The sequence below is a fragment of the Mytilus galloprovincialis genome, chromosome 3, assembly GCF_965363235.1.
Source record: "Mytilus galloprovincialis chromosome 3, xbMytGall1.hap1.1, whole genome shotgun sequence".
NCBI lineage: Eukaryota > Metazoa > Mollusca > Bivalvia > Mytilida > Mytilidae > Mytilus > Mytilus galloprovincialis.
The window spans coordinates 12401287-12421781 of NC_134840.1; the positions used below are offsets into that span (position 1 = coordinate 12401287).

Consider the following 20495-nt stretch of genomic DNA (forward strand, 5'->3'; position numbering starts at 1 on the left):
TACATTCAATTATATTTAAAAGACAGTATTATTTCATAATTCTTTGCTATCAAAATGAACAGAGAACTTGTTTACCTTTGTAAGAACCAGTTTTTATACCCCTACTTTCAAAAAAGGTGGGTATACTGTTTTACCTCTGTCTGTCCTTCAGTCCGTCCGTCAATCCGTCAGTCCGTCAGTCCGTCAGTCCGTCAGTACGTCCGTCCGTCCGTCCCATGAATATTTTTCGTGGCATTTTTCTCAGGAACTACAATACAAGGATTTCTGAAATTTGGTTTCAGGATTTATATAAGTCTGCTAACCTGTTTGATGTGTTTTCAGATTCATCACTTGACAACTTCCTGTTCCCACTTGCGGCGGGGGTATCATCAGTGAGCTGTAGCTCACAGTTATTGTTGATTATTTATGTAAAAGGAATTACCTCGAGTTTTTGTCAACTTTATTATATACACTTGTCTTTCATTACATGAATTATTTTATGTTTTGTCTCCTAGTTGCAAAAAAACATAAATTAAGTATCCTTCTATAAAGATTGATTTGACAAAAGGTAAAATATCACATGAAAAAATAGTTACTTCACATGGATTATAAACTCCAGCCAGTCAATTTTGAGATGCAGTGATGTATTTTGTACTTTATATTTCCAGGTTGTTGTATTCCAAGAGAAAAGAATTAGGTGACCAGGCCAACAAACTAAAGAATGGTTTGAGTAAGATAGATGAGACACGAGCAAAGGTTAAAAATATGACTGAGGAGTTAGAAGATGCTAGAGTTAAAGTTATTCAGTATCAGAAAACTTGTGACGAGTACCTCATTAATATTGTACAACAGAAAAGGGATGCTGATGAGCAACAAAAGGTATGATATATAAAGTCTTCAGTAACTTATAAAATTAAACAAGATAAGAGGATTTTGATGATCAACAGAATGTAGGGATATATATGTAATCAGGATAAAATTAGAGGCAGTAGAAATACAGTAACAGTATCTAAAAACCTCTGAAGAGTACCTTGGTTTTTTTTTTTACATGGGGGTGGGGGGGGGGGGGTCTCAACCTAAAAATTTGGGTAGAGATGTCTAGATGGGGTTTGAAAACTACCCCCATTCATATATTGGTTTATGCAAATATCCCTACCCGTTCATATATTTCATAAGTAAATTGCAACAGTATCCCAGCTATCATCACAACTTATTTCCATGAGATGTTAACCACATAGAATACATGATACATATTATGAGATAAAAAGATCAGAGGATGAACATGTATGACCTTTGACTTCGAAATTTCTACCCATTGATATTTTACCTCTGGGAAATACCAACCCATTAATGTATTTTACATAAAAAAAAAAAGGACCCATAGAAAGAGACCCCCAAGTGGTATTTTATTTTACAAAAGGCTATACTTGGATATCAGAAAACCTATGGCCCATTTGTTTCCAACACCATGCGACAGAAATCGTGGGGGTACATCTTGTATCTTTATCATCACTTACAGGGCAAGAATTAATTCAATCACATAACTAAAAATGACTGAAAATTGTTTAAGTTCCTTTAATTTTTTTTAGAAAATTAAGTTGATTATTTTCTTCTTTCTCTGTTATGCCCTTCCTTAATCTTTATTTGGATTTGTGAAGCCTGGTTCTTCTTGTAATGTGAGTATCTTTCATATTTTTATTTTAGACTGTAACTATTAAAAGTGAAAGAATAGGTGAAGAAGAAGCTAAATGTAAACACATGGCTGACATAGCTCAGCATGATCTGGATGAAGCTATGCCTGCTCTAAAGGAAGCTATAGAGGTAAGAAGGAATAATGTTTAATGTAAACACACGGCTGACATAGCTCAGAATGATATTGATGAAGCTATGCCTGCTCTTAAGGAAGCTATAGAGGTAAGAAGGAATAATGTTTAATGTAAACACACAACTGACATAGCTCAGAATGATCTGGATGAAGCTATGCTTGCTCTTAAGGAAGCTATAGAGGTAAGAAGGAATAATGTTTTATATAAACACATGGCTGACATAGCTTAGCATGATCTGGATGAAGCCATGCCTGCTCTAAAGGAAGCTATAGAGGTAAGAAGGAATAATGTTTAATGTAAACACATGGCTGACATAGCTCAGAATGATCTGGATGAAGCTATACCTGCTCTAAAGGAAGCTATAGAGGTAAGAAGGAATAATGTTTTATATAAACACATGGCTGACATAGCTCAGCATGATCTGGATGAAGCCATGCCTGCTCTAAAGGAAGCTATAGAGGTAAGAAGGAATAATGTTTTATATAAACACATGGCTGACATAGCTCAGCATGATCTAGATGAAGCTATGCCTGCTCTAAAGGAAGCTATAGAGGTGAGAAGGAATAATGTTTTATGTAAACACATGGCTGACATAGCTCAGCATGATCTGGATGAAGCTATGCCTGCTCTAATTGAAGCTATAGAGGTAAGAAGGAATAATGTTTTATATAAACACATGGCTGACATAGCTCAGCATGATCTGGATGAAGCTATGCTTGCTCTAAAGGAAGCTATAGAGGTAAGAAGGAATAACGTTTTATGTAAACACATGGCTGACATAGCTCAGCATGATCTGGATGAAGCTATGCCTGCTCTAAAGGAAGCTATAGAGGTGAGAAGGAATAATGTTTTATGTAAACACATGGCTGACATAGCTCAGCATGATCTGGATGAAGCTATGCCTGCTCTAATTGAAGCTATAGAGGTAAGAAGGAATAATGTTTTATGTAAACACACAGCTGCCATAGCTCAGAATGATCTGAATGAAGCTATGCCTGCTCTTAAGGAAGCTATAGAGGTAAGAAGGAATAATGTTTTATATAAACACATGGCTGACATAGCTCAAAATGATCTGGATGAAGCCATGCCTGCTCTAAAGGAAGCTATAGAGGTAAGAAGGAATAATGTTTTATATAAACACATGGCTGACATAGCTCAGCATGATCTAGATGAAGCTATGCCTGCTCTAAAGGAAGCTATAGAGGTAAGAAGGAATAACGTTTTATGTAAACACATGGCTGACATAGCTCAGCATGATCTGGATGAAGCTATGCCTGCTCTAAAGGAAGCTATAGAGGTAAGAAGGAATAATGTTTTATGTAAACACATGGCTGACATAGCTCAGCATGATCTGGATGAAGCTATGCCTGCTCTAATTGAAGCTATAGAGGTAAGAAGGAATAATGTTTTATGTAAACACACGGCTGACATAGCTCAGAATGATCTTGATGAAGCTATGCCTGCTCTTAAGGAAGCTATAGAGGTAAGAAGGAATAGTGTTTTATGTAAACACACGGCTGACATAGCTCAGAATGATCTAGATGAAGCTATGCCTGCTCTTAAGGAAGCTATAGAGGTAAGAAGGAATAATGTTTTATATAAACACATGGCTGACATAGTTCAGCATGATCTGGATAAAGCTATGCCTGCTCTAAAGGAAGCTATAGAGGTAAGAAGGAATAATGTTTTATATAAACACATGGCTGACATAGCTCAGCATGATCTAGATGAAGCTATGCCTGCTCTAAAGGAAGCTATAGAGGTAAGAAGGAATAATGTTTTATATAAACACATGGCTGACATAGCTTAGCATGATCTGGATGAAGCTATGCCTGCTCTGAAGGATTATAATTTAACCAAGTGTTTAACACTTGGGACAATACAATACATGTTTTAAAAATATGATTTTGTTGATTTTGCATGAAATCATGTATTTATTGGTTACAGGCACTTGATTCACTGAACAAGAATGATATAACTGAGATCAGATCTTATGGAAGACCCCCAGCACAAGTGGAGAAGGTAATGGAAGCTGTCATGATCCTCAGAGGCAATGAGCCTACCTGGTCTGAAGCCAAGAAACAGCTTGGTATGTATAGGATTTGTTAGATGTAACTTTCACATTCATTGATAGCTGATAGCACATACACTGCAGATGAAAACATTTTTAGATTGCAATTCAGGATAATAATTAGGAAGAGGTCTTTGGCAGCTAAGAATTGTTTGATTAGTAATTTAGCAGGCTGACAAACTAAATTTAAAAATGCGATTTCACACGGTGACAGTCTGTAATAGGATGCATCCCCATGTTGCATGTTTGGAAGCAAAGCAGCAAATGCCAATTTTTAACCCTAGGTATGTTCTAGCCAGATGTTTGATATCATGACCATTCTAGCTCCCAAAAGAAGACGAAAGTGGTCACACCTTTTGAATTGCAAGAATGCAAGAATTATAAACAGCAAAATACTGAAGTTGTAGCAATAAAGATACAAGACAACAAAGACGACCTATAAATGTTTCCCAGTGAAACACAATAATCGAAAGAATTTTCTTTCTTACCTCTTTTTTTAAGTGATGACTGTTATTTTTGTCTACATAGTTTCTCACTGCTTAGTATAAGACTAATAAATGACACATCAATTATTAGTGTATTCTGTGTTAATAAAACATAAGCATGGCTGTAAGGGATGTGACAACCAGCCTCTTATTCTGTTGTCTTTTGGAATTAATTTCCTGATTTCTGTTGTTTGAACTGGATTGTTGAGGTAACCATGGGTTCAATGAGACTGCTTACTGTATGTCAGCACTTGGGTTTTTGTCTCTTTTAGTAATGTTTCTAGTACTATCCAACTTAGTTAAAAGATTTTCATTACAGGTGATAACAATTTCATCAATAAATTAGTGGCCTATGACAAAGACAACATATCAGACAAAATGTTAAAGAAGATCAGCAGTAATTATGTCAACCAGAGTGACTTTCGTCCTGAGATCGTAGGTCGTGTATCCCTGGCAGCCAAGTCTCTCTGTCTATGGGTCAGAGCCATGGAATTGTATGGTCGTGTTTACAGGGTAGTCCAACCTAAACAACAGAGGCTGAATGTCGCCATGAAACAGTTGCAAGAAAAACAAGATGCTCTTGCCGAGGCTCAACAGAAATTAGCAGAGGTTTATATTATATCTTTTATTAGCAGATTTTAATTCTAAATGAGTAGGGTTATTTTTAGTTTACTGAGGAGAGAGTTCATTTTAGATCATTACGAATGAAAAAGTTAGATATGCAAACACTTTTTTATTGGGATATGATTGCTTTCAAGCAATCTGTAGACTTATACCAGTGGCTCAGAGCATTGCCCTCATGTCAATTGTTTTATTCTAAACATTAAGGAACATCTCAGATTCTTATGATTGTCTTGCGTTAAAAGGTAAAAACAAACAAAGGGATTGAACTTAAACAACTTTCCTATAATGTTCTTTTCATAATCTTCATGTTTGATAATTCCCTTGACTTATATGCGTGTTTTTAACAACACGGAAAATCAGAATTAAGCAATATTTATATTTAGTGTTTTTATAAATTTAGAAACACGTCAGAGGGAATTCCCAGTTTTGATAAAATGCGAGAGTTCTCTGAATTCCGATAAATCTATTTCTGTCATATAAGAACTGAAGGGGAGTTTTTCTTATATATTACCGTTATGAAACTGATATTTGAGATTGTACTTCCAAAGAAAAATAGAGAACCATCTAGGTCGTTTAATAAACATTTAATACACGTTCTTGCTCCAGGGTTTGTTTTGGGAATTATGCGCATGCGTATAGTTTTCTTGACTTCAAGGGGTTTTAGATTGAATTGTTGCTCTGGATTCCCCACTCAATTCACTAATTTATAACTCATGGGATCTTTTCTATGTATGTCTGCTATTGAGGGTTATTGTTGTTGCATAATTTTAAATCATATGCATCATTTAAATTAAAATAAATTTAGTCCACATCGTAGAACACCCCTTCAGGCGAAATGGAGTCTTCCATATTATCGTTTCGAGTTGTCTCCCTTCCGGAAGTAACTTCTGTGAATTCTGAATCAAAGCAACATGTCCAGTATTAGCTCGTTCTGTCAATAAACGTCGTATTATATTAAAAACGATCGCAATTTAAACCGATAAATGTGTATGGAAAGGAGTCATGATCACTGACCCAAAGGAAATTAAATATTTAAAGAGTTAGGAATGGAGTTTCTCCTAAAATTAATGTAGGAAAATAGGTGATAAGATACGAAGTGAAATACCTTCTCACTCTGAGTCTCAATGACTGCTGTGGAAAGTAAACTTTGAATTGATAGTACAAAAATAAAACACAATAGGCCTAATTGCATTGTTCATACACCTTTATCCGGGATTGGCTATTTTATAACTATTTATTTTACATGTGCAGTTGAATTCATTTTGAAAATAATATTATCCAGCTACATGTATACATGTGTCAAAAAAACAACAGCAATCGTATCCCTCAGAGCAATCTGCTCTTTGATTTATATAGTTGTTACAACATTGAGTTATAAAGATTATATATAATATATATTTTGGGCTATAATTACAGTGGAGTTGTACAATTTCAGAGAATTTGCCAAAAGTATTAGATATTATCAAATGTCCATTTTTTCCTTCCTTTTACAAAATTTTGTTCTTTTGAAAATATATGTATACTACAATGATTTTAAGCACTGTTCATTTTCATTTCCAATCAGGTGAAGAAAGTAAACTAAACAGCACCTTCTTACACATGATTATCTCACTGGAGTTTTCTTCTTATGTTTAATCAGAAAATATTGAATTCAAATCTATAATGACCAATGCAGGTTAAAGCTAAAATGGAAGAATTGAAGAGAGTCTATGACGAGAAGTTGGAACAGAAAGAAGATTTAAAGAGAAAGGCAGATTATACAGAAATGATGTTAGAAAGAGCTGCTAAACTTGTAGAGGGACTGGCTGAAGAAAGGGTCAGATGGGAAGAAACAGTTCAGGTAAAAAAACAGCAATTAAAAACTTACTGGGTGACTGAGGTAATGGATACTGTAGATGTTCAGCTTAAGTGACTTAATTAGATAAAAGTTAAAATTGAAATGACTTTGATAAAAAGAAAAAAATATTTTTTATTCATTTTTGTATCAAAATTTTGATATCACAAAGACTCACAATATATGATTAAAAGATGATCACTAGAATGACATTTTCTTCTTCAGAATTTGAAAGAAAAGATAAGTACTCTACCAGGAGATTGCATGCTAGCTGCTGCCTTCATGTCTTACATGGGGCCATTCTTATCCAACTACAGAGAGAAAATTGTCAAGAAATTATGGATTCCTCAGGTTTGAACATAAAATAAATATGAACACATGCATAGGATTGAATACAGCAGCTTTGAATTTTGAATTTCATATATATATATATGTTTGTTTTAAATATTTCTTTATACTGAACCTTATAAAGCAACAGTAAAAAAGATGCATTTTAATCTTTTATATTTTCTTTGCATATCAATAAAGCAATAAACATATTAACAAACAAAGCAAAATCAAGTTGAAAATCTGTAGAACTTCAAAAATTGTCAAAACTGCCAAACAGTGAAATGTAAGGTATTAAGGTAGCATTATTTTTGGATACAGATTGCCAAGTTAGGAATTCCATGTACACCAACATTTGAGTTTAGTGAGTTCATGGCACGTCCTACACAAGTAAGAGAATGGAATATCCAAGGCCTACCAAGTGACAGTTTCTCTACAGAAAATGGTGTTATAGTAACCACTGGTAGTAGATGGCCACTGATGGTGGATCCTCAAGGACAGGCAATCAAATGGATCAAGAACAAAGAAGCAGAAATGGTAAGTGGATAATTACCGCAAACACATACAGGCAAGACATATCTCTGTATCAACAATTTATTTGTTTAAAATTGCATTCTCAAATGTGACATTATTGTTAAAATATTGTAGTCAGAAAAATTATTTTTATGATCTAAGGAATAATATTTTTATGATCTAAGGAAATATATTTTTATGATCGAAAGGAATATTATTTTTGTTTGATCTTATGAAAATAAACGTCAAATGAATGATACAGTGAAGTTGATAATAGATTGTTAAATTTCTTTTTTCAATATCAGAAACTTGTATGGTCCTAGACATCTCTACATTCTTGAATTGATACTTAGGCTGATATGGAAAACAAAAGTTATTTCTAAACATTCCTAATACAGTAATGTAATTAAAAATAATTGATTTATATTTTAGGGATTAAAAGTGATAGATTTTCAGCAGGCAGACTACATGAAATATCTAGAGAGTGGGATACACTTTGGAACACCAGTTTTACTACAAAATGTCAGGGAGAAACTAGAGCCATCATTGGATCCTATACTGAACAAATCATTGATTAAAAAAGGTGAAATAATAAAAACGGGAGCCATCAGGGGTGCATCTTTTGAAAATTCGTAAATTCCAACTCAGGTTGTTTTAAAGTAATTTTACTTGGTCAGGACTATGAAATTTACTTGACTTATCCGAGTTTTATTACATTAAATACCTCACCTTCATAAATTTAGATATCAGTCCACTCGCTGCATTATTCAACCGGAAACCAGCCAGAAAAAGAAACCATGACCCCGTGACAACCTCTCCCACCTGACACCTGTGTGTCCTAAACCTTTATCATTTTTTCCGGTTCTACAACGCATGCTGCACGTTTTTTTGTGGAGGAGGAAAAAGTTTATTTTTTCACAAACAGTTTAACAAGTTGATAATTTATATATTTAGTAATTTATATTGATATTTTTGTTTATAATTATAGTATATTTGGATAATTTTATATTAATTTTATCTGAATATTATGGATAAAATTCCAGCTTCAGGTACCCAAGAGGTAAGTGACAGTCAAATTCACACATCCAATGGTAATTTGTTGTCCCCTTGGCGTTCAGCCACCCATTCAGATGAATTTTGGGATAGAAGTTTGGAGTTTATTCCAGGTGTTTCTGGTGTCGGTCTGGAACAGGACTCGGAACCTGTTCCTGTCAGGACTTTGCCTTTCACTCCTGGTGCTAGTCAGTTGAGGTTATCTAGGCCTAGCAGGGTATCACATACCGTAACTAGGCCTGCAGAGATACCAACGTCTCCTGTGGCTTGCACGACAAGCAGGCAGGAGACACTACCAGCTGGCATCAGGAGTGACCCCTTTTCTCGGACTAGGTGGCCCATGAATTTTGCATACCCTCCCATGCCTATGGGAATGCCCAACTTGCCGCCTTATCCCCAGCCTTTTGATCCTTATTCGGCTCAATCAGTTTGGTCTGGTCAGGGGTTTGGTGGTAGATCCTCTTCAGAGTCATCCTCCTTTAAGGATGAGATGAGGAGTCTTACCACCTCCATTCACAAGATACAAGCTACTGTTAATGCTAAGTTTTTGGAATTTGGTAACAGGCTTGATCTTATGGAGTCTAGGGGTCTGTCTCAGGATCCTGCACAGGATCCTCCCAGACCTCCTAGACAGTTGTTGGAAGACGACTCAGTTTCTTTGGCCCCTAGAAGTCAGGAAGGTAACTTTTTGGAGGACCAAGATGGTATTTCTGATGTTGATAGTGTAGTAAGCACAGAGGGAGATGCTTTCGCTCCTAAGGATCCTGCTTCAGGCAACCCAGAATGCCTTAGGAGTCTGGTCTATTCTATTTGTAGGAATATGTCGGATATGCCCATGTCGTCTCCACCTAGGGTTTCTTCTACTCCTTCAGATTTCATGGCTTGCTCAGGTATAGTCAAGCCAGAGTCTAAGGGGTATTATTCTTTTCCAGAGTCTGGGCACTTTACAACTGCTTTGTCTTTTGTAAACTCTTCTCTGGCTGAGAATCTTGCTAACACTAGCAAAACTGGTGGTAGTAAGTTCTCTGGTTTCGGACCTGCCTCTTACCCAGGGAGATGTAGATCTAAGGACTTTGAGATCCATGGATCTTCCTTGGGTATGTCGGCTCCTGCTTGTGACCGGGCTTTTTCTAGTTTGCTTGGTTCGAAACCTTTGGATGGCCTCAGACTTTCTCAAGCTTCTTATGTCAAGTCAGAGAATAATCTGAGGTGTTTGACTTTTGTTCTTGAGACAGCTGAGCACTTTTTGTCAGCAGCTGGGTCTCTGTTAAAGGACAAAGGGGAGGAATTTTCAGATTTGAGGTCTATGCTGCTTCAGGTAGACAAGAGTCTTGGAATGTCTCAATTCCTTCTTCTTGGTACTGTGGCCAACTTTACTCTTGCTAAGAGACAGGAGATTCTTGAAAAATCAACTGTCTCTGAAGCTCTTCAGCAGAGACTTGTCAGTTCTCCTTTGTCTAAGGACAAGTTGTTCTCTGTTTCCTTAGAGCAGTTACAGGAGGAGGTGAATAAGGCCCCTCCTGTAGTCAAGGTGGATGTGAAGGTCACTGATGGGAAAAGATTTGTCAAAACTACTCAGATGAATAATCCTTCTTCTTCTTCGTCTTCTCATCAACCCAAGGCTTCTACCTCTTCTTCTTCTTCACAGTCTACGAAGAGGCCAGCTTTTTCTCGTCCCAACTATTCAAGTGGGAAGAAAGCTAAAGTGGTTAAGGGAAAGAAGCAGGGTAAGTGATGTGTTGTCCCCTCCGTTGAATCGTTCCCCACTGGAAGAGGAAAATTATACTTCTCCTCTTCCTCATCTTCCAGTGGGGGGCAGGCTGTCCCACTTTCTAGATCAATGGGCTCTGATAACTTCAGACAAGTGGGTACTTTCGATTTTACGGAGGGGATTGGAACTTCAGTTTCTGGAACAGCCTCCTCTTTCTCCTGTTCCAATCAATCTGTCAGTGACAAAGGATTCTCAAAAGAATCAGTTGTTACAAAACGAAGTGAACATTCTGATTCAGAAGGGTGTTTTGGAGGAGGTAAATCCTCCTTTTCATCTAGGGTTTTATTCCCGGCTGTTCTTGGTACCCAAGAAGAACGGGAAAATGAGACCGGTTCTAGATCTTTCTGTTCTCAATCAGTATCTGGTGGTCCCACATTTCAAAATGGAGACCAACAGGTCTATCAGGTCGACAATTCATTTAGGAACTTGGACAACCTCTCTAGATTTGATGGACGCCTATTTTCACATCCCTATTTCTCACAAGTTTCGTCATTTCCTGAGACTGGTGTGGGCAGACAAGGTTTACAGTTTCAAGGCTATGCCTTTTGGCCTGGCTATTGCACCCCTAGTTTTTACCAGGATTTTTCAGACGGTGGTGTCGTATCTTCATACTCGGGCAGTTCTCATTCATTCCTACCTAGACGATTCTCTCATCAAGAATCATTGCCGTTCTCTTTTGGAGGAACACACCAATTTGTCTATCCTTTTACTCCTGAGACTGGGTTTTTTGATTTCATGGGAAAAATCAGAGATAATTCCCAGTCAGAGTTTCAATTTCCTGGGAGAACATTTTCGGACAGATTTGGGTCTAGTGCTTCCTCCAGAAGAGAAGGTAGTCAAGGTATGTCAGTTAGTCAATGCTCTGACTCAGTTTTCATCTGTCCCAGCTCGTCAATTGCTTCAGCTGGTGGGTTTCTTGATTTCGATCATGGACGTCATTCCACTAGGACGTCTACACATTCGTCCAATCCAGTGGTATCTGATGGAGTTTTGGCATCCAATTTCTCAGTTGTGGGAGGCACCTGTTCCCATCCTTCCTCGGTTGTTACCTCATCTTCAATGGTGGCTTCAGGAAAAACATCTTCGGAAGGGAGTTTTGTTGGATCCTCCAGACCCCAGCCTAACTTTGTTCACAGATGCGAGTCTGATGGGTTGGGGAGCTTATCTGGAGGGCAGGACAGCATCAGGCCTTTGGTCAGGTGCTCAGTTGGAGGAACACATCAATCTTCTAGAGATGAGAGCTGTGTTTCTTTCTCTCCGTCAGTTTCAGGCTGTGATTCAGGGTCAGTCACTACTGGTTGCCACGGACAACTCCACAGTAGTGGCTTATCTTCAGAATCAAGGAGGGACCCATTCCTTTTCTCTGTATCATCTGAGCAAGGAAATTCTTCTTCTGTGTCACAGTCTCAATATTTTTCTGTCAGTGAGACATGTTCCAGGCAGTCAAAATCTTCTGGCGGATGCTCTCTCCCGTTCCCGTGTTCCAGTGAACACAGAATGGGAAATTCATCCATCAGTGTTTCAGGAGATCATTCTTCGTTGGGATCGTCCTCATATAGATCTTTTTGCCACCAGTCTGAATCACAAATTGGAGACTTACGTTTCTCCCATTCCAGACGAGAAAGCTTGGGCAGTAGATGCTATGACCCTATCTTGGAAGGGAATGTTCAGTTACATGTTCCCTCCTTTTCGTCTTCTTCCAAAGATCTTGCACAAGATTCAGAGGGATCTTTGCAAGACCATTCTTATTGCTCCGGCTTGGTCAAGACAGTCTTGGTTCCCAGAACTACTACTTCTGTGTTGTGCGAAGCCCCTTTGTTTGCCTCTAAGAGAGGATCTACTGTCTCAATTCAAAGGAAGAAAACTGCATCAAGGTCTGGAGAATCTCCATCTGCACGCTTGGTTGTTGTCAGGGATTCCCTCAGAAAGGGAGGCTTTTCTGAGGGAGCAACCAAGCGTATCTCAGGATCAGTCAGACAATCTACAGGAGCAGTTTATGACTCCAAATGGTCTATCTTCTGTACTTGGTGTCTGTCGAAGCAGATTAATCCACTCTCTGTCACTGTACAACAGTTAGCGGATTTCTTCCTTTACCTTTTTGAGGAGAAAGGTTATTCTCCTTCTACTATAAAGGGATATAGATCTGCCATAGCCAGAACAATATCACTTTCAGGAGGCTCTGATTTTGGGGATAATGAGTTTTTGTCATTATTGATAAAAAAAACTTTTGCCTTAATAGACCTCGTCAAAGGCGTTTGGTTCCTTCTTGGGACTTAGGTTTAGTTTTGAAGGTTCTTCAGTTTTCACCTTTTGAACCTTTACATTCAGCCTCCTTCAAATTTTTATCTTATAAATGTTGTTTTCTGATAGCTTTGGCTACTGGTCGCAGAAGGAGCGAGATTCATGCTCTGTCAATTTCTGAGTCTTGTCTCCGCTTTGCATCTGATAAGTCTTCAGTTACTCTTCTCACTGATCCATCTTTTTTAGCAAAGAACCAGTTACCTGATAAAGGTTCTGGTATTATTACTATTCCTGCTTTACCTCCCACATCGGATAATCAGGTTTTGTGTCCAGTGAGAGCCTTGCTTGTTTACCTAGCTTCTTCAGCGAAATTAAGATCTGCTGGTTCTTCTAGGTTGTTTATTCCTATTAAAAAAGGAATTTCTGACATTTCTGCCAAAACCATTTCTACTTGGATTTGCAATACTGTCATTTTGGCCTATAAATCTGCTTCTTCTGAAGTTTTAGTTAAACATCAAGTTAAAGCACATGAAGTAAGAGCCTTAGCCTCTTCTTGGAACATTTTTAATTCCTCCTCTATGTCGGAAATCATGTCAGCTGGTTTTTGGAGGTCTGATAGTGCCTTTTATAACCATTATTTACGGTCCATGCCTCTTCATTGTGACAACCTCTATTCTTTAGGGCCTTTGGTTGCTGCTCAACAGGTTGTTTTTCCTCCTCCTAGTGATGGGGATTCAGCCCTTCGTTAAGGTAGATTCATGGTATACCGCCATCTTGGATTGAACAATCACAGTAAAAAATCGGTCTAGTTATTTGCCTAAATCTGCAAATTTGGACAGATTTGCAATTTGATGGTAAGACTGTTTAATAAATATAAAGAAAACTTGGCAATTTATTGTATAATTCAAAATAATTAACCAAATATCATTTTTTGTTTTGCTTTTTGAATCATTTTTTTCAAATGAGCCATTTCAGGGAAGATAACTCTTTTAGTAAAAAATTTATACTGGACAGATAGGGAATTTTTTTCTTTTAACTTGTAGCAAGAAAACAAGTTCGGTGACACCATTTTTTCTTTTTATTTTCTTAAAACATATGACAAAACCTATCTTTTCACAATTTATTTCAAAATTCTATCTCATAGATTATTTTTTATGCACACAATTGTGTTTTTCCATGAACAATCTAACCAAATTTAGGCAATTTTCAACGACTCATAGCTTGAAAAATAGCACGGTGACCCCTACTTTTTATCATATTTTTGAAAAGAGCATATTAAAATCTTCATTCTGGCTAAGTATAAGAAAATTCTGTCTCAAAAAAGATTTACTTATGATCTACCTTAAATTCTGTTATCTAAATTTATGAAGGTGAGGTATTTAATGTAATAAAAATTAAATTTTTAGAATTAAAATTTAGTTTTGTAAATTAAATACTCACCTTCATAAATCAGAGGTCCCTCCCTCCTCCCCTTCATCCCCCTTTTAGTGCCTAGCATTTTAAGGAATAAATGATGAAGGTTTAGGACACACAGGTGTCAGGTGGGAGAGGTTGTCACGGGGTCATGGTTTCTTTTTCTGGCTGGTTTCCGGTTGAATAATGCAGCGAGTGGACTGATATCTAAATTTATGAAGGTGAGTATTTAATTTACAAAACTAAATTTTAATTCTAAAAATTTAATTTTACGAATCAGCCGAGTTTGACTCATCAGAGGTAATTATGTAATGATGAAACAGGAATTTTACCTGGACTGAGAAACTATTTCGATTCATCCTAGTTTTCAACCCAACCGAGTTTCAACTATATCAAATTATGTTCTATTAATTGAAAAAAGTAATTTACTTTATTATAAAAAAATAAAGATTTAATAAAAGGATATATATTTATTGGTCATTCAGTGTAGATTTTTATGATAAAATAAAATGGTTTGTATTTAATTTGTTTCAGGTGGTGTCACTTGTATTAAAGTTGGTGATAAAGAGATAGAGTACAACTCTGATTTCAGATTCTACATCACAACAAAACTTGGTAACCCCCACTATATGCCAGATATATCTACCAAAACTACCATTGTCAACTTTGCTGTTAAAGAGCAAGGTAAATATAACAATAAAACTTGGTACTTCCACTGTAAAACTTTAGAAGTGATTTAAAATTTGAATGATAAAATGCCAGATAAGGCCAGTTGTCCTTTATGATTGATTCATTTCTGTTTTATAGACTTCGTTTATTATTTCTCATTAAAGGACTACAAGCTCAGTTCCTCGGTATTGTGGTTAAAAAAGAGAAAGCAGAACTAGAGGAAACTAAAGACCAGCTGGTGAAGAGTATTGCCAGTGGAAAGAAAAAGTTAGAAGAATGTGAAGATGAAATTCTCAGGTTTGTTTTCATCTTAATGCAACTTGTTTCTTCTGTTTTTACTTTATCATTTACAGAAAATTTACCAGCTTAAAGGTGGACTTGTTGATATGACACATGACATTGACCTTAACCTTAGATTAGTAATTTTGTGAAATGAGATTCTGTATTAATGTTTTGCCTAACACTTGCAATAGTGCAGATTTTAGTGTGATATTTGTCATTATTTAGACATAGATATATAATGATGTCTAAATTAACTACTTCATATTTACAATATATTTCAGACTTTTAAATGAGACGAAGGGGTCTTTATTAGACGATGAACAGTTAGTTAACACATTACAGACATCTAAAATGACTTCACAGGAAGTGTCAGAGAAACTCCAGATATCTGAACAAACAGAACATAAAATTGATGCTGCTCGAGAGGTTAGTATATGTCTATAAGAGATGCAAAATAACTTAATAGGAAGTGTCTTAGGACATCAACACAAATATTTATCTTTTAACAGACCAATATCTACTTAAATCTTTTCTATTAGTTAATGATCAATCCAGTGGCTTGAAATAGAAAAAACTTTAAGGGGGCTCGCGGGTCTAAATATTTTTTTTTTTAGATATAGGTTTTCACTATTTTTTTCTATAAATAAACTTTATCCTATACTTAATGGAAAAATTAAATACAAATATGGGGTCACCGTTCATTTAAGCTCACAATTTGCCTTTGAAAGAAGCATGCATTTTTGTTAAGGCATTTTTTTTCTGTTGAACTAATAGGAGAAAAAAAGGTTAAATCAAAATAAAAAAAGAACTAAATTACAGAAATCGCTTAAATTTTACAATAGTTTAGTTTAAGTACAATTCATTTGAAAAAAATAATAAAAAATATAGGTCACCAATGAGTTAAAAAAGTTATTTCATTTTCATTTTTTTTTAAATGGCATTTTTTCACCAAAGGGAGATAATTTGTAGCTTTTTCAATGATATAAACATTTTAAAAGTCATCTGGGTATATTGTTTGAAGTCAATTTTTTTTTATTCAATATGTGTTCAACTGCCTATTTTCATGTTCCCTACAAAAGTTTAATAAATTCATTATATATTTGTAGGGCTACATATCATGTGCCCAGAAAGTTGTCATTATTTTTTTTTCTTGAACGGTATGGAATCAATTGATCAAATTAACCTGTTTAATTTGGACCAATACATGTAATTCTTTGTATATTTGTAGGGCTATAGATCATGTGCCCAGAGAGCTGCTATTTTGTTCTTTGTCTTGAATGACATTTACCAGTTTTCTCTGTAACAATACAATTAATTCTTGACATATTTGTAGGGATATAGATCATGTGCCGAGAGAGCTGCCATTTTGTTTTTTGTCTTGAATGACAAGGGAATAATTGACCCAATGTACCAGTTTTATTTGGACTAATACAATAAATTCTTTACGTATTTGTAGTGCTATAGATCGTGTGCCCAGAGAGCAGCGATTTTATTTAAAGACATGGCCTCGATTGATCCAATGTACCAGTTTGATTTGGACCAATGCAATACATTCTTTATATATTTGTAGGGCTACAGATCATGTGCCGAGAGAGCTGCCATTTTGTTTTTTGTCTTGAATGACAAGGGAATAATTGACCCAATGTACCAGTTTTATTTGGACTAATACAATAAATTCTTTACGTATTTGTAGTGCTATAGATCGTGTGCCCAGAGAGCAGCGATTTTATTTAAAGACATGGCCTCGATTGATCCAATGTACCAGTTTGATTTGGACCAATGCAATACATTCTTTATATATTTGTAGGGCTACAGATCATGTGCCCAGAGAGCTGCCATTTTGTTCTTTGTCTTGAATGACATGGGAATGATTGATCCTATGTACCAGTTTTCTCTGGACTCCTACATAGAATTATTTCTACAGTCAATAGACAGAAGTCAGAAAAGTCAAAAGCTGGATGAAAGAATTGTTAATTTAAATGAATACCACACTTATGCTGTTTACAAGTAAGTTCTTGTTGCATATGTCACAAACCTTCAAATATGAAAAATTTGTCTAAATATACATAAAATGAATAATTTCATATACATATGATAACTCTATTTGGTCTATATACTTATTTTAGATAGAAGATGATTGAATTTGCAGCTTTGTTTACAGGAATTGACATTTTGCAATGTAACTAATTGTCGTATCGAAACTGTATGATTCATACTCGTCAACCTGTGACGATGAAAATGCAGGTCATGACCTTCATTGAAGAATCAAATCTCAGGTCATAACGAGTACAAACTTTTTCGAGCTGAATTTCAGTATTTATGGTACATTTTCTTATAATGTATATCAAAGATACCAAAACATCAATGCATGTTCACTTTGTTAAGTCATTTTAAATCTTATTAAATATTATTTCATTGCACTTTTAAAGATTTTTATAATTTTGTGTAACTCAGTCTTATGTGCTTTACTTTTAGAAAGAAAATACTACAATCTCAAAACACTAGAATTTAATGTAATTCTTAAATGTTCGAGACTTTTTTTTTTATCTTTATAAATGTTCGAGACTTTTGACTATGTAGCCTTCAACTATACTATTCTTCATTATCAAGGAAATTAGACTATGGTAAAATATAGTAATACAGTTAAAGGAAGTATAAATGTAAAAAATAATTTTCAACTTTTTTTATAAAATTGTATAAAGGTATAAAAATAATGAAAAGTTATTTTTCAATATGTATTTGAATTTTATATTTTTATGATTTAATCTTTTTCACCCATAAAACGTAAATATAAGGAATAATTTTGACAAATAAGGGGAAGTAACTCTAGTTCAGTTTGTAAACCAATTATGGTGCAATTTATTTACGACCTAAAGCTAAGGTAATTGGTGTTAATTAACAGTGTGTTTGACACCAAAGCTGTCAAGTGAAGCCATTCACTTAATGGGTCACTTAATTTGACAGTTTACATAGCTAGATGAACTTCCTGTTCATGGAAGAATTACGAATTTGCCGGTATTTCAAAGGAGTACTGTGAATTCATTTATTTTCGTGGGTATCAATTTTCGTGGATCGCTGATTACAAAAAAAAATTGAGATACGTAATTCGTGGATTTCTTTTTGATTTAGTAGATCATTTAACCTCCTTGGTTTGATCAATAATAAAACAAACAAAAAAAGAAGGAATTCATTGAAAAAGTTTTGAATTGTCAAAATCCTGGCTTGGTCATTTTAGGTTAAAGTGTTCATTCAAAACTTCTATTACAATAATGGACAAAGACAACTAATTATTTGTTGTTTTACAATTTATAAATGCTTGCCGGAATTCTATAAGGCAATCAAAACTTTATGATTGAAAGCTCATTTTCCTAATCACGATACAATAAACAGTCATATAAGTTAAAGGTGTGAAAATAAATGTTCCTGTCATGAACAATATTACCTACGGGCAATATCCCTGTACTTAATCCTATTGATTGTCAATCACTAGTAAACCAAACTATGACACAGTAATTACCAACTTGCAGTTATTTTCCATGAACAGTTTTAATCAATTTTAAAAAGTAAATTATCACTGATATTCGATATATTAATTATTGATTTAATCAAAATACTTGTATCTTCTTTTGATAAAAAACATGTGTTATGTTACAATGTTTATTGCTAGTCAACACTATACTAGAACTGCATAAGGTGTCACACGACCAATTACTCCCTCAAATTTAGAACGTATGTGAAAGTAGGCCTACTGGGACAAAAAATAGTGCATTTGATGTCATTGTTTACTTAAACTACCCAACAAATTTGCAGAAATGAAACTTTTTGTGAAAGAGAAATATATTAAGACTATTTTGAGCCCAAATTTACTTGTCTATGAGTTGACATTAAAAATTGAGGATTAATGCGCTCCATAGTATACTAATTTAAGATTTCAAGAAAATCAGGGGTTATTTTTAGTGGTACATCCATTCGGAAGGTCTCTTCTTTCTTATATGGCTTTAAAGGTATGCTGAAAATTGGCATGAAGAAAGGTGATATCTGTACGATTCAGGACATACCTGGTTTGTAAGAGGTTAAACTTAAGATAAAAAATTTAGAAAGCTATGAAAATTGCAAAATTTGGTTGAACATATAGGGACTTTTAATTGGTGGTCTGACACCATAACATAACTGGAAATAAACATCCGACTCCAAACATTTTTATCGGGATTATTCTTCGTTGAATTCTTAAATTCGTTGTTCGCTGTGACCCTCGAAACACACGAAAATTGGTATACCACGAATAAAAGTGAATCCACAGTATTCTCGAGGGAATATTACTTATGAAATCAATCTCAAGGCTAAGAAATAAGGGTGAAATCGGGTCATTTTCGGAATTCCCAGGTTATTTCAATGACCCGGCGGGTATTCCGGGTGATCCCTCAGAATTGTGAAAAATCTCGGGTCACACCCGCAGAATACGGGTCAGTTGACAGGTATGATGATTATGAATTTGTAGTCTTTTATACTGAATTTTTTTAGAGGAAACCACTTTTTATGCCCCACCTACGATAGTAGAGGGGCATTATGTTTTCTGGTCTGTGCCTCCGTCCGTCTGTGCGTCTGTGCGTCTGTGCGTCTGTGCGTCTGTGCGTCCGTGCGCTTCAGGTTAAAGTTTTTGGTCAAGGTAGTTTTTGAAGAAGTTGAAGTCTAATCAACTTGAAACTTAGTACACATGTTCCCTATGATATGATCTTTCTAATTTTAATTCCAAATTAGAGTTTTGAACCCAATTTCACGGTCTACTGAACATAGAAAATGATAATGCGAGTGGGGCATCCGTGTACTATGGACACATTCTTGTTTCTTACCTTAATTAGAATGAAGATGCTTAATCCTCTTCTGTGGACAATAGTAAAACAATGCAATAAACTCCATATATATAATAATATTTATTAATTTGCCTTTATTTCACTAGGTTGATAATTGAGATAATATTTATAAAAAAAAAAAAGAGAACAAAACCTGATTACACACTTTAACTAAACACTGCTTAGATTGTAATTGATAGTCTAAATATCTCATGGTTATTTTTGTCCTTGGGTTGCTGTCTCATGGAGGTACATCTCCCATTATTCTTAGTTAATTGTTTTATTTTCAGATATGCTTGTAGAGGCTTGTTTGAGAGACACAAACTGCTAATGTCATTTCAAATGTGTGTGAAGATTTTAGAAGCAGTTAATAAAATCAACATGGATGAGTACAGTTTCTTCCTTCATGGTGGCATTGTAAGTATGGGGTTCAATAATTATCTTGCACAGTGGCATTGGAAGTATAGGGATTCATTTTCAAATATGGTGGCATTGTAAGTTTGTGAATCAATTTCATTGTCTTTCACTTTGGCATTAGATGTATAGGATTCCATTTT

At 35.4% G+C, this 20495-nt stretch overlaps 1 protein-coding gene across 1 annotated transcript in view; it reads left to right on the forward strand.

Annotated features, from left to right (window-relative positions):
- The window catches only part of LOC143067200 (dynein axonemal heavy chain 2-like), a 101029-nt gene that overhangs the window by 64816 nt on the left and 15718 nt on the right, over positions 1–20495 (forward strand). Inside the window, exons 55-67 of the mRNA XM_076240295.1 lie at positions 648–858; positions 1684–1800; positions 3753–3894; positions 4681–4970; positions 6661–6825; positions 7045–7170; positions 7468–7683; positions 8092–8242; positions 14672–14821; positions 14971–15103; positions 15370–15514; positions 16896–17095; positions 20229–20355. Coding sequence (XP_076096410.1) covers positions 648–858; positions 1684–1800; positions 3753–3894; positions 4681–4970; positions 6661–6825; positions 7045–7170; positions 7468–7683; positions 8092–8242; positions 14672–14821; positions 14971–15103; positions 15370–15514; positions 16896–17095; positions 20229–20355 — 2173 coding nt within the window. The remainder of the gene's footprint in view (positions 1–647; positions 859–1683; positions 1801–3752; positions 3895–4680; positions 4971–6660; positions 6826–7044; positions 7171–7467; positions 7684–8091; positions 8243–14671; positions 14822–14970; positions 15104–15369; positions 15515–16895; positions 17096–20228; positions 20356–20495) is intronic.